A 14,661-nucleotide genomic window follows, 5' to 3' on the forward strand; every position below is an offset into this window, starting at 1 on the left:
CCGGCAACAGGATCCACACAGCACACTCACCTCTCTCTCTCTCTAACCCGACAACACGCTGTACAACTGTTCACCTCATGCACACAGCAAGTCTATCACAATTACTTTTTCTGGCTGCACATTACTTTTGATTATATGTGGGATACTTGGGTCACTGGCAGTATCATGTGACTATCATGTGACCAGAGCGCTTACCCTATAAAGATGGCGTCTCCGTGCAGATTTATTAAGTCTGAAGAAGAGCTTGTGCTCAAAACGTCACCTACGAAGATGTGCCAATAAATTGCAATCTAAGGGTGCTACAGTGTGCGGACCTTCTTTTACGTTTTTCATTGCTCTCTTTTGGATGTGCGTGACCACCTTACATTGTTTAACATAAGAGGAAACACCACAACAATTGTCTGTATTCATATTTGTGAGTATATGTTTTGCAATTAATGAATTCTGCTGGATATAGTAAGCTTTTAAAATAGAAATTTTTAGTAGCAATAGCAAGTGACAAATAATAATAGAATGATTTTTTTCAGAGACCCCGCCAAAATTTAGATGATGAGTCTTTCAGGGGGTCTCATCCCCGTATTTCGCACACTGTCAAAGGACCCTGTTGTTTGCAAAAATGCGGTAAAAAGAAGTTTGTAGGTACATACTACTGTTGTGAATAACATATTACATCATTTTAAGAACCTGTGATGTCTTTTCTCCCCACACAACTCTATTATGCCACCGTCGTTGCAGCTGTATCTAAAGTAGCTCATTCTGACAGAACTGAATGTGAAGTGATCATTGCCCTTGAATTTGCTTCGCGTCACTTACATCAGTAGTAAATTGCAGAACACAGTGAAGGATAAAGTGAAAACAGTCCAATGGAATGTAATAATCATCTGTATAATGAAAGCAAGTTAGGAGAAAAACTACCTGTCCAACATGATGTATTATGTTAAACAAAGTGAAAGAATCTGCAAGCTGTTGCTAGAAACTGTAGAATCCCAGGACTTAAAACGTGCAGCAAAACAGATTAAAGTGGAAAAATACACTACATTTTATATATGGCAACAGGGAAATAATACATTAATATAATTTTTTTGGACAGGGGTCACTCTCCTATTGAGACCATTTGACATTCGAGAGAAAAAAAACCTCCAGTATTTGTTTCCATCAATACATTTTAACTATATAAACTCCAAAACCGAGCAACGTTCGCTCTCTTCTCCCTTGTGCCTTGCTCACCTTAACTCTATATAGGCTACTCTATCTACTGTTTACACATTTGTGTATATAGATCTATTACTTCTCATATGCATATACAAATGTAAAGATTAGATTTATTTTTGTGAAGATTTATTTGATACAGTTTACATATTGTTTTCTGCTCCTTAAGTTAGATCTGGAACTATTTAATATGGCGCACCTTACTTGCTTGTAAGGTGAGTGATGAGTAAGATTGGCGGAGTGATATGAAGTAAGAAGTGATGTGCCACCTTTTGGTTATGGGTGTTCAGTTGTCCTACGCTTGAGTTGAGAAATTAAAGTGGATCCTGTTGCACAGACGAAGCTCTCCCCGTGCTCTTGCTTTACCCACAGCCCTACGGTAGTTTAATTAAGTAACAAGTACGTTTATAGTTAAGGCAATGAGAAGCGAGAATTTATTAGTTTAAATTCAAAGAAGGTGAGCACATGCAAACTCCACAGGTCTCAAGGAAGCAAGCCTACAGCAGGACCTTCTTCCTGCAAATAGTGCAAATACTAATCCAGCATGCTGTACCCTGTTTGGTGATATGTCCTGTTATTTGACAAAACTAGACTCAGTGGTGACGGCCCACACCAACCCGACCTCAGTACATCACAGACTCTTGTTATCTAATCAGCCGTAGGACAACAGCACTATTTTTTTCTTTAAAAAACTGGCAGGCAAAGCAAATTCAATTTGTACAACACATGGACTTGTTCACATGAGTAAGTTGTTTGTTGTGCGAATGTGAGCGAGCACCCCTCAGAGACAGCAACATCATGTTTGCAAGACCATCCTTATTAGCCTGTTTGCATTCACAGCCCATCCCAAGTGGCAGCTAAAGCCAGAGATGCTGTCAGGCAGCCTGGCGTAATATGCAGCCTTGTCAGCAGATGTAGTGTACACAAGAAGGCAGTCAGACATTACTGCCTGTCTGGTCTCTCACAGCTATATCACATTTACACATATGTAAAGGATATCCTGCTTAATATGTAGTGGAAACCAGCTGAATTCTACTACACCAGTCGATGTGAGTGCCTAGAAGTAGACCACAGAGAGCCTATACTGGGTGAGCTGCAGAAGTATACTATTAAACTCATACATCCACTTCCTGCAGGGATTACATACAGTATGGGTTGGAGGCACAGAACTGTATCATAATTGCTAACATAAAGTTGGATATGTTCCTGACATGTGACAGCTTCTGGTGTGACGGTGTACCAGAAGACCCTAACCTTCTCTCTGAGATGCGAGCAGATGTCCTGCTGGTGCTGGCGGCCTCTGTGGAGCTCCAGCTCCTCCTGGTGGGCATGTCTCGCCTCCTGCAGGGTGGCCAGAGCTCTGGCCAGCAGCTCCTCCTGGTCCCGCTGACGCTGCTGGGTCACCACTCTCAGCTGTGCCTGGGTGAAGCGCTGCCAGTCCCACACACGCTCATGCTCCATCTGGAACATGCACAGAGAAGGCAGTTAGTCTTACTTGGTCAAGTATAGTTATTCTTATAAGCTTGGAACAAAAACCATCACCTAAGACAGAAATTGAACACGGTGTGCAAGGTTGAAGTACTGCGGCCCAAGAGGCAGCACTGCTGTATTATACATGGTGTTGTGCAAAATTGATGACACACAAACAGAAATCCACAAACACCCCTACATGATATACTGTCTATAATAATGTCAGCAGGACCACAGGGAAAACTGGGTGTCAGATCTGGCTCTGCTGCTGTATAAAATGGTCCCTCCTCTCTCCTGGCTGTGAAATGTCCTGAAGGAAAACAGTTCCTTTCTGCGTGAGGGCTGCCTGTAGCTATTCATCATTGTGTCAGCGCTCACAGAAGCTGCATCACTTGGCTGCCTCATTGGAACAGAGGGAATGATATTCATCTATGGGCTAATAGCGGCTAACTGACGGTGGGAAGGCATTAGACGGCTGACTGGTTTTATTGAAAATGAGTGAGCTGACAGACCTGCCAACGGGAACAGAAGTGCCAAAGGCAGTCGAGCAAATCCTGTTTATTAATGCACAACTTTAGAACTTGAGGAAGATCCACCCTTTGTTCTTCACTTTCTCCTGTCCTCTCCTTCACTACCCTTGCCTTGCTTGTGTCGTTGTGTGAGTTAGCATGAACACAGCGTTTGTGTGCGTACGTATGCACATCACATTAGATACAGTTTGTATGTGCAACCATCCACCGCACCGTGTCTGCAGTGCACACTTAAAGCTGCAGTGCGTAGAATTGGAGCAAATGTTGTTAAAAAAGTTATTTTCATAAAACGGTCACTATATCCTGACAGTAGTGCATGAGACAGGTAATCTGTAAAAAATCATGTGCCTCTGTGTCCTCTGGTGCTCCTAATGGCATCTGCAAGATTTCACAGACCGGAGGAAAACAACCAATCAGAGCCGGGCTGGAGCCTGCTGTCTCAGAGCAGCTGTCAATCACTTGCGAACTCCAATCAAACGGTAAAATTAGGCAGCGTCGATCAAATATGAATCAATATTCTGTTACTGTAATGCCTATTATGTATGTATTTATGTTTTCAGAAACATCTTGTAGTGTACTGTTTAGCTGTAAAATGAGAAAGTTTGTGACCCGGCAGCGATGTTGAGACCAGTTGAGGAAATACCAAGCACCGCCCACCAGCCAGAGCAAACTGAGGAGGAGGTGCAGAAGTCTATTTTTCTCTCAGAACACTTGAATTACAATATGCTGAAAGGTTATTATGGAATTTTTGCCCAATGATACCAAAAATATTCTGCCTTCTGCAGGTGTAATGCGGCACGACATTTAGTTTTGCTGCTGCATCCTCATTCCCTCTGCAGAGTGCTGTCTCCTGGAGGACTGAGCCACACAAAGGAGGAAATAAAATCGGCTCCACAGTCAGAAAAGGTAAGAGGTATGATGCATTACCACTATTGCCAAGGAACATTATGAGGGCATTACTATGAAATGGCCTCCTACTTGTTATGAGAGAACATCAAAGAGTAATAGACAATAAAGAGCCCCATCCAGCAGAGGGAGACTCTAAGCTAGCTGGTGTGCCGCCATCTGGGAGACTAGTTCAACTTTAGGTCAGCAGAAGGAAAACATGTCCACATACTTCTACATGCAGTCAGAATAAAGAGGCTCTTTGCTGAGATAGCGATATGTACTTGGAGCCAGAAAAACTGCCATAAGAAAACATTTTGTTCAGCGTCTTGGGATAAAGAGACAGAAGAAAGTAAATGTCACTATAATGTAACTTTCTTCTCTATTTTCCTTTGGATATTTCTCTGCAAGATCAAAGAAAGAAACTGAAATGACTCACAAAAGCATAAAGTAAAACTCCTAAGAAAAGGTTCACTCTCACACTATTCTTCCACCACCACCACCAAAAATGGGAGAATGTTCAAAACAGCGGAAATTGCAAGCAATTGTAAGGAATATGGGAGCTGATTTATCACCGAGGCTCTTAAATTGTTACACTGCACAAACCTTTTAACTGTGGTAATATGTCACACCTGCTCTCTAGCTATAAAACAGAGCGGCTGTATCTTGTGTTAGAATTTAAAGAAGACTGACAGAAAATGATGCTATCATCCTGAAATGACTGCACGCAGATGGAACTAGAATGGCAGGTGAGGAAAGTATTAAGGCTCAAGCAGGAGACGCCTTCAACGCTCTGAGGTGAAAAAACAATATAAGAAGTGCTTAGAGCGAAGGTGTAGACTCCATAGAAACAATTCTGCAATTACAGTGCCAACTATAGAATTTTCAATCGATCCATATGTCTGCAAGAGTAATGGGAATTATTTTTTCCCACAGCGAATATGAAGGCAATATCTGCCCAAAGCAGACTGCTGCTAAACAGACAGGGTTCTTATTTTTCACTTTATTTCTAATGGAGCCAAAAATGTGCAGGTGTAGTCACTTTAACTAGGGGACCATCCTTTGAGCTTACTGGATACTAATAAATGTTCATTTAAACCTGCAGTAGGTAAAGTGTTTTTGGCATCATTGGGCAAAAATTCCATAATAACCTTTCAGTATATTGTAATTCAAGTGCGCTGAGAGATAACTAGACTTCTGCACCTCCTCATGGCTCTGTTTTAGGCTTTAAAATATCTACTTTCAAACTTTCTCATTTTACAGCTAAACAGTACACCACAAGATGTTACTGAAAACATTTGAGGCGAGAAATAGGCATTACAGTAACAGAATATTGATTCATATTTGATCAGCGCTGCCTAGTTTGAATGTTTGATCGGAGTTTGTGAGTAATTGACAGCTGCTCAGAGACGGCAAGCTCCAGTTCGGCTCTGATTGGTTGTTTTCTTCCGGTCTGTGAAATCTTGCAGATGCCATTACGAGCACCGGAGGACACAGAGGCCCATGATTTTTTTTCAGATTATCTGTCACATGCACTATAAAAATTACTTTTCTTTATTGTATTTGCTCCAATTCTATCCACTGCAGCTTTAAGATACAGAAAACCCCAAGAAAGCCTGTAAAAAAATCTACATTTTGTTTTCCAAACACTGTTGTCAGAATAACATTCATGCTCTTAATCAGTGAAGTTTCAGCAACTCAATATTTAGTTCACACTGATTATACGCTGCACGCAAGCCAGCTTAATTATGACTAATAGCTGTATTAGGTGGAGTCAGCTCTACATCAACTCTGGGTCTGTCTCTGAGGAAGTGAAAAGTGTGTGAGAGACACATCTCTACTTCTCACACACACACACCCCAGAACCAAAGGCTGAGCGATCACAGTTCTAAATGCAGCACCCAGCTGGAACTGATATGACGACAGGTCTCTGGGTGCGGGTGAGGGTGAGGGAGGAGAGCGCTGCTGGCGGTTGTCATGGCGATGCAAGGCAGTGGCGTGAGCGAGCCATCCACGGAGGGTGACACGGCACATCCTGCGGCGTGCTGAGCGGCTCATTGTCCAGGCTTATCTGTGTGTCTCCCTGCACAGTTCAGGCTGCTGAGCTGCATTGATCAGGGAGCCTGGGACTCACACTGCAGGGATGCTTCAGACGTCTTTAGATGGGTGGGAGAGGAAGGGCATCGATATACACAGTATGTGCATGTGTGCGTCCATCCACTGAAGTGGTCATGTAAGTGTTTAGTCATGGAGAAAAATTAAAAAGGGCAATAGGCAGCAGTGCCACACAGAACCCCCAATGGCTCAGTGGTCAGCAGATCACACTGTGGTTGTACTCTGCAGCTTCAAGGTGTTAATGTAACTGTGAGAGTGTGAACAGGACTCCCCTGGAAAAGAGAGCACTTCTCTCAGCCACACTTCCCCAGATTAAAGAAACCAGCATGTTAGGCCCGTTTGTTTGAAATTGGGGTGTCACTATATACCAGTATTGGCGATAACCGTGATAGTTAAAAATGAAATATTGGTATCATGTTAATAATACACATATGATAATATTGTGTAAATAATCCAGCGCCTCCTAAATCATTTTATATATACAGTATACAGACTCTCTCTCTACCTCCCTACACATGTACTTTGAGTGTAATTAATTTGCCAAAAAAGAGACAAAACGCACAATAAACAAAGATGAATTTGACTGATAGCATTATTATAATTTTTTCCCAAATTTTCCATAGATATCACGATAATAACGTTATTGTGAATTATTTTGTCCGTGATAATTGTGTAGTGAAACTTGATTTTCAAAGATGTTGCTGATTAATGATCTTTTCTATTTGGTAAACTTAGTCGATCTATTTAATATGCAACTAAATCAATTTTCTTTTTTCTTCAACATGTTTTTGCCAAAGTATACTGACCAGCTCTTCTCTAGTTTTCTCAGGGAAGAGTCTTTGCAGCATGTCCATGCAGAGCGCTCTGTGGTTGGGTATGTCATGAGTGTACTGGGACAAAGTGAACTGGAAGCGCTGGTGGTCGTCTGCACACCAGCCACAGAACCTGAAACAGATTCCAACCCAGAAAACACATTCATTAAAATAAATATTACTATGACACTATAGGCTATGTTCCAAATCTCACACTTTTTCTTTTTACTTTTACTGCAGCTGCCCTTACAAAGTACGTACTGTTGACTGCAGTATGCATACTATTGGGACATACTACTTCTTATTACTAATTGGAAATCAAGTAACAACACAAAACAATGACAAATATTGTCCAGAAACCCTCACAGGTACTGCATATAGCACAAAAAATATGCTCAAATCATATCATCAAATCATGTGCTGACTTGACTATAACTTGCCCCAAACTGCATGTGATTATCACAAAGTGGGCATGTCTGTAAAGGGGAGATTCGTGGGTACCCAGAGAACCCATTTTCATTCACATATCTTGAGGTCAGAGGTCAAGGGACCCCTTTGAAAATTGCCCTGCTAGTTTTTCCCCGCCAAAATTTAGCGTAAGTTTGGAGCGTTATTTAGCCTCCTTCATCAAGCTGGTATGACATAGTTGGTACCAATGGATTCCTCAGGTTTTCTTGTTTCATATGATGCCTGTATCTTCACTCTAGCTTTAAAACCTGCTACAAACTAAACCGCATTTAAGTGCTTTAAAGAAGTTAGCGGCGTTAAAACAAATTTGTGTTAACGCGTTATTATCGCGTAACTTTGACAGCCCTAATATACATATAATACATGGCTGGACAACTGTTCAAGAATGGCCATAATGTTTAATGTTTAATCTTTGTGCTTATTTAGTGAAGCAATTGCGGCATAGCGCCATCTCCTGGAACGTCAAGTCAATTTCTGTGGTTCAACGCCACAGAAATTCATGCTGCCTTTTTTTTTTTTACAGATGCGATATATTATAGCTAAAAAAATGAATGGTATAGAATATATAGAATATTTTTAGAATAATTTTCTTAAAGGATACAGCTTTTATTTACTTTCAGTTTACTAAAAAAATATTTTTCACTGCTTATTTTCATTTTAGTTTTAGTTTTAGTTTACTGGGACATAAAATATCTTTTTCTGGCATACTAAATAGTACGGTAGTATAGGTATTGGAACACACCCAATGTTCCCCTTCCTTTGTTTCACTCCACTTCATTTCCAAAGGATACATATTGATAAATTGCACACTACTCATAGAAGCTAACTGTGCAATATAGAGACCATGTGGAAATAAAAATCAAGAGACATTGATATAATCAACCTCCTGGTGAGAAAGACTTGTCTTGTTCAACAGCTTGCTCCCGGGGAATAAAGTGACTGTGCATCTATATGCTGTCGATGTCCTGTTGAGTTTCTAATCTTTCATCTTGATCTGCCCGGCTCCACCGGAGATCTGCCTATACCTGCATTTATCATAATGGATGGCTGAAAATCATTAAAAGCCTTTTTCTATCGATAGTGAGTGGAATATTGAAGGGAGTGCAGTCAGACACATATTCAACATTAGCTGCAAAAATCACTACAATTTCCTTGTTCAATCCATGTGTAAGCATTTAGAATTATGAAAAGAAGCAGAGCTGAACTTCAGTTTGTCCTCGGGCCTACCTGTCAGTTCTTTGCAGCTGATCTTGGAGACTCTGCAGCCTCCTCTGGTACCTTTCTGACAGGGAGAGGAAGGCCTGGATCAGGGAGTCCTTCAGCTCTGGGTAAATGCAGTCTGAATCCAAAACCTCCTCTGGAATGTTTTCCATGTTCACCTGATTTTCTGAAGTACTAGTAAGATATTTCTGCGGGGAACAATATGACCATCTTTGAGATATATAATGAAATGTTTAGACATTTGCTTTGGTGACACACTGTAGCGCAGTGGTTCCCAACCTATTTTCATTTACAAATCCTCAAACAAAATCCTCAACTTGAATAAGGTGATTCGGTGTATTAAATGAGTCAGTCTTTCTTTTATTAAATCTACTTTCTTTAATGAATATGACAATTTCGCCAACATAAATAAAGTGATGACGTCTTGACAGATTCGCCATGCAAATGCAGATACATAATATGATCTTTTTTTGTAACAACTTAATTAATTTAATAGTGTTAGAGCCAAAATAGATGTTTTATTATTGTGGTTAAATAAATGTAATTTATGACGCAAGCGGGAGAGCAAATGTAGTTTTTGACCACAGTGAAAATGTTGTTTTTGAAAGGCTAAACACCAACAAATATGGATTGAACCAGAATATTTTGTTAGATAAAAACATGTTGTGAATTTTGGATTACATCGATCTTTTTTCAAATCATTTTGACTTTTGGACATAACAACGTTCTGGAGTTATTAAAAACGTTTGGATCACACGTGTCGGAAACAATCCTACGCAACCACCACTGGAATATTTAAGTATAATACTAATAATATTAGTGTAGCCTGATCTTTATCTGCAACTGTGCACACATACCTGGTTTAAATAGAATGTGGACTATTAAGTAGCAATAAAAATATCTTTTTAATTAGTTTTGTACACAGACGTTTGTATAAATTAATTGTGTTATTATGATTTTAGTTATGTGTGAAAATCTATTTTGACCTCAGAACAGACAACCTGGCGCATCCCCTGAGATCTTTGGCGCCCTCCTGAGGGGGGCCGGACCCCAGGTTCGGAACCCTTGCTGTAGCAAATACTTTTTAAACTCAAAACAGAGGGAGGAGATCTAGAAGCAGCAGTGCGAAACGTACTTCTAATCCAAGGCCAATGATCTCCTCCTCCAGGTCCAGGCTCTCTGCTTGAAGTTTTGCAGTTATGTCATCTTGCTGGTCCTTCACAAAGTTTATCTGGTGATTCAAGCACAAAAAAACATAGAAATTGTCTTAAATACAGGCTTAGAAAACAAACATGAGAGTAGCAGAGTTTGACCTTGTTTTGTCCAGGGAAATCAAACTGGCAAGCATGAACTGCCACTTTAGTATCAAATAGACTAAATTGTTCCATGTCTTACCCTGACTATCTAGAAATTTCCTCTTATATCAATAATGCTTTGAGAAAAACTCTTCTTCTTCTTCTTACAGCTTAGTTAGGACCAGGGAGCAGCCTCAAGAGATCACAGCTAGCGGCTGTAACACTTTCTTCCCTCTCATAATGCGATGTCTGCTCAGATCAACAGTGCTGGTTGAACTGAGGTCCCCCCTGTTCTCGCAAACGTCTAGATTCAGAAACATTTTATTATGAGAATGATTCAGTAACAGGAAGTAATCAGCAGCTGCTTATTTTCCTCGATGCTAGATTATCACAAGGAGGAAAACATCTAGTTAGAAATGGAGATGATGCTTATCGAATAATTAGGCCTGTTTCTCTGTTTCAGGAAGGGAACATAGACATTACAATTAAAACTGAAGTAGATATTTCTATTTATACAAGTATTGTATAGTAACAATTTGCCGAAAAACATCTAATTCATAGATGTTCTGATTACTGACAAATTTGCAGTATAATGCAGACAATAATAATAAAAATAGAGATATTTTTTCCAACCACATTGCCCAGCTCTAACATTTTTATTGTACAACAAGGGGAATGAGTCATGGACTTTATAGGCAGGCAGGTGCTATGAGCCTGGATGGGATTCATGCATGATAAAGATGGGGACCCCCTTCTGTAAATTAAAAGAATATACAAGGTACAAGGAATAGATAAAATATGGCCAAAGATAGCAAACGATTTCAGCATTCCACTACAACTGGTGAATGGATGGATGGATGGATGGATGGATGGATGGATGGATGGATGGATGGATAGACAAGTGATCTTCGCTTTGATAACCTACACATAATGAAGGATTACATCTGGACAACATGATAATGTATGGTGTCGAAATAATTCAAAATCTTTAAAGGTGCAGTGTGAAGGATCTGGCAGCATCTAGCAGTGAGGTTGCAGATTGCAACCAATTGAAACTTCTCCCATGTGCCAAGCGTGTAGGAGAACTACGGGGGCCGATGCAAAAATGTAAAAACGCGAATGGCCCTATCTGGGGCCAATGTTTGGTTTGTCCGTTCTGGACTACTGTGGCGTGGCGGCCGTCTCTATGAAGAGGACCCACTCCCTATGAAGATATAAACAGCTCATTCCAAGTTAACAAAAACACAACGATTCTTAGTTTCAGGTGATTATATACTAAAGAAACTTATTATAAACTTATATATAAACTATACTTATTGTTATTACACGGATTTGTTGAATTCTTGATTCTGATTGGTCAATCACGTCGTTCTATGGTCTGTTATTTCTTTATAGCAGACTGTTACTATGTATAACAGACCGTTACTATGGACGCAGTTCTGATGTCGTACTCTGGCGGACCATTTTTGTGTCAAATCATTGATTTCTTATGTAAGTACCGTGTAATAAGCAGGATAATGTACAGCTAGCGGGTCATTGTTAAACTGCGCCTCTCGTCGGGGTCCACCCTATCAGGTTCACGCCCTGTCAGGGTTTATTTCACAACAATGACCGACTCGCTGTACATCATCCCTTACATATTATATTACATTTCTGCCAATAAATCTCACTAAATGTTACACATTGTTCCTTTAACAGCCAGTAACATGGCTAAATTTCACTCTTATTGTACCTTTCTGAATTCCCTTTTATAAAGAAGCGCTTAACAAAGTGTCCATTTTTCTTCAGACCCTTTGGTTTTCATTTAAAACACTCGGGGATGGGAGTGTAATTATGTAGCACCTGAAAAGGATCTCTCTCTGAGTTGTTTTGAGTCTGACAGTGAATTAACACGGTGAAATAAGAAATAGAAAAAATGGACAAAAGACATAAAAGAAAAAGACAAAAAGCAGAAGCATTGTGGCTGTGTGTGTGTGTGTGTGTGTGTGGGCGGGGGGGATGTCCTATTGTGCCCATGTAATCAGGTGGCTAGGGGCTGTGGGCCAGCAAGAGTAGAGGGGGTCATGGGAAAGAAACAAGCCTGAGTGAGCCGCACAGAGGAGACAAAATGGCTGGCAGACGGTTCATTCCAAGTATGATCTGTCTTTAAAGACCCCCGCTTACTCCTTAATCTCGCCATTCATCTATCGAGCTTGCAAAAAGCCTCCGAGAGTCAAAGGCAGACTTGGTGACTTAGGGATTGTGGATATATAACAAACAAGAGATTCATGGAGAGTGAATACGACTCTGTGTGCAAGCTGAGATCATTGTGTGAACAAGCAGGAGAGTTTAGATTTCTGTTTGGATGTGCAGCACAGACTGTTTTGGTTTGGTACCTGCAGAGAGTGAGCACGGATAAGATTCATCGTTGAGGACTTTGAGTGTACTGACGGGATAAAATACTCCCAAATGGTTCGCTAACAAAAGAGGACATGAGCTGAGTATTCTCAAAAGATTAACCATTTTAGTTTTCGAACCAGGTGCAGCAAAAGACATCTATTTTTCTGAGATAGATTTAGAAATCTTGCCACTCTTGCTAGCTTTCTACAAAGAAAGCTTTTTCTCAAAGTCATTGTGGTCATACACATATGTCTTTATTTCATACCACACAGATACCTGTTGTATTACTTGTTCCCAGTTTGATCGATGGGCAGTGAGCGGCTGATGTTGTACTTCACCCAGTCTGAAGCGCAGGTCATCATTGAGCTGATGAACAGGCTCCACCGTGGCCATCCTGAACGCCTCCTGCTCTCTCCCTAGGAGCAGCCCTGAACCCCAACACACACATGTAAGGACACATATTGGTATAGTACTTATAAACAGCAGAGACTGATGGAGATACAGTCACTCTTACAATTATAAAACAGTTAGTTTACCATAATCTTGAAGTGAGAAGACGGCAGTGTCTGTTCTACCATTTGGCCTGATCTGTTCAAGAAAATCATGGATGTCATTCTCAGCCTTCTCCCTGTTTCATGAGAGAAAGACAATTAACAATTAAATAATACAACATAGAGAACCTACAAAGACAGCAAGCTAATGTCACTTGGTTCAAATGTTTGCTGGGGAAAAAAAGACAAAAAAACCAACTCCCAATTACTACATGCTTACTACATAAAAATGAGGGGTGGGGGAAAAAATCGATACAGCATAGTATCGCAATATTTTGCGTGGCAATATTGTATTGATACACAGGCGTCACGTATCAATCTTTTATTATATAAACTATTCAGCCGCTATTCTGTCTTTGAAAGGTTGTAGCAGGCTCAGTCTTAAAGCCAGAGTGAATATATACTGGTATCATTGACTGGCACCAACCATGTCATGTTAGCTTGTCGGGAAGAGCGGTAAACGACGCTCCAAAGTTACACTACATTTTGGTGAGGAGAAGCTGGCATGGCCATTTTCAAAGGGTTCCCTTGACCTCTGACTTCAAGTGAATGAAAACTGCGTTCTACTTGCTTTGATTCGTTTTTTGGAGATATGGGGGCAGCATGGGGACCAGATCTCTCCTTCCATCTGACTATCACACACACACTATCTCAGACTCGACTGGGACAATCTTTCCCAACACTTGGGGACATAATGTCTTACGCCGTGGGCAGCATCACACCAACAGGCCTACGGAGGGTGCTACAGTGATTGTTTCCTTCTTACTTACTGGCCCACGTGTTGACATGATTGTGAAATAACCATAGAGATATACCGGCCCGTTTTACCATTTGACAAGGTAACTTTTGAATCCTACGCTGTACTAACTAGATATATATGCGTAAGAGAGTTGCAAGCAGTGGCACATCTTTATGACTGGGCTCATTACTGAGGCTCACGCTTGTGTACATCATTAACCTTGGGTGGCTCAGACACAGTCATTACGCAGCCAAACAAGCTGCACCCCAGAGCTAGCGCTGCCCTTCTCACTTCACAAGGCATGACACCGCTGGGGCCAGAGCCCCACACTTCTGCCTCAGCGCGCAGAGTATACTCCTCTGTTCTCACACAGCTAAAAAAAAAACTCCACTTCTCTCTGTTTCTCACCCTTTAATTCAATGTCATCACTGCGAGAAAATCAGCTTAAATCTCCCCCCTCATCTCCGATACATTTTTCTCTTTGGGTTCACTTTAGTCCCCTCTCTTTACACCTTATTTTTTCATGCAGGGTCCTGTCTGGGCTCAATGGAGCTTAAGTGGAGCGGTTGCGTGGTGTAATAGCAGATCCAGAAAACTGCAGCAGATAATGACAGGGAGTAATAGGGGGCTCTTACTCAGCCTTTTGCTGCCTGGGGCACTCTCTGCTCCACACCTGTCTGTGCTGTCGTAATATGGAGCTCTCCTTGGTTGCCTTGGCCGCACAACGGGTCCTCTGAACCTATAAGACAAGGTTTTAATGCACAGCAGAAATAAACCCTGGAGCTGAAAACTGAAAAAAAAAAAAAACAATCGCGTGTGTTAGCTTTTAAATGCACTTTAGCCATGACATTTATTTCCTCCTACAAATAATTAACTTCAGCTGGACAAACCTGAATCTGGAGTGCTTTAATGCATCAATTATCTGGAGCTTTTTATAACATCGGAAAAGCATAAATCATGATGTTACAAAAGGGTGAAACATAAAAT

The 14,661-nt window shown here is 40.9% G+C and overlaps 1 protein-coding gene across 2 annotated transcripts in view; it reads right to left on the minus strand.

The window, feature by feature from the left end:
• The window catches only part of LOC119499994 (coiled-coil domain-containing protein 148-like), a 34,677-nt gene that overhangs the window by 13,547 nt on the left and 6,469 nt on the right, over positions 1–14,661 (minus strand). For both annotated transcript variants that reach the window (XM_037789332.1, XM_037789331.1), the window contains exons 4-10: positions 14,310–14,413; positions 12,921–13,012; positions 12,661–12,812; positions 9,846–9,941; positions 8,717–8,898; positions 7,016–7,154; positions 2,464–2,670 (exon numbers count right to left, since the gene is read on the minus strand). In XM_037789332.1, coding sequence (XP_037645260.1) covers positions 2,464–2,670; positions 7,016–7,154; positions 8,717–8,898; positions 9,846–9,941; positions 12,661–12,812; positions 12,921–13,012; positions 14,310–14,413 — 972 coding nt within the window. The remainder of the gene's footprint in view (positions 1–2,463; positions 2,671–7,015; positions 7,155–8,716; positions 8,899–9,845; positions 9,942–12,660; positions 12,813–12,920; positions 13,013–14,309; positions 14,414–14,661) is intronic.

This window comes from Sebastes umbrosus, chromosome 13 (genome assembly GCF_015220745.1).
Source record: "Sebastes umbrosus isolate fSebUmb1 chromosome 13, fSebUmb1.pri, whole genome shotgun sequence".
NCBI classification, from domain to species: Eukaryota; Metazoa; Chordata; class Actinopteri; order Perciformes; family Sebastidae; genus Sebastes; species Sebastes umbrosus.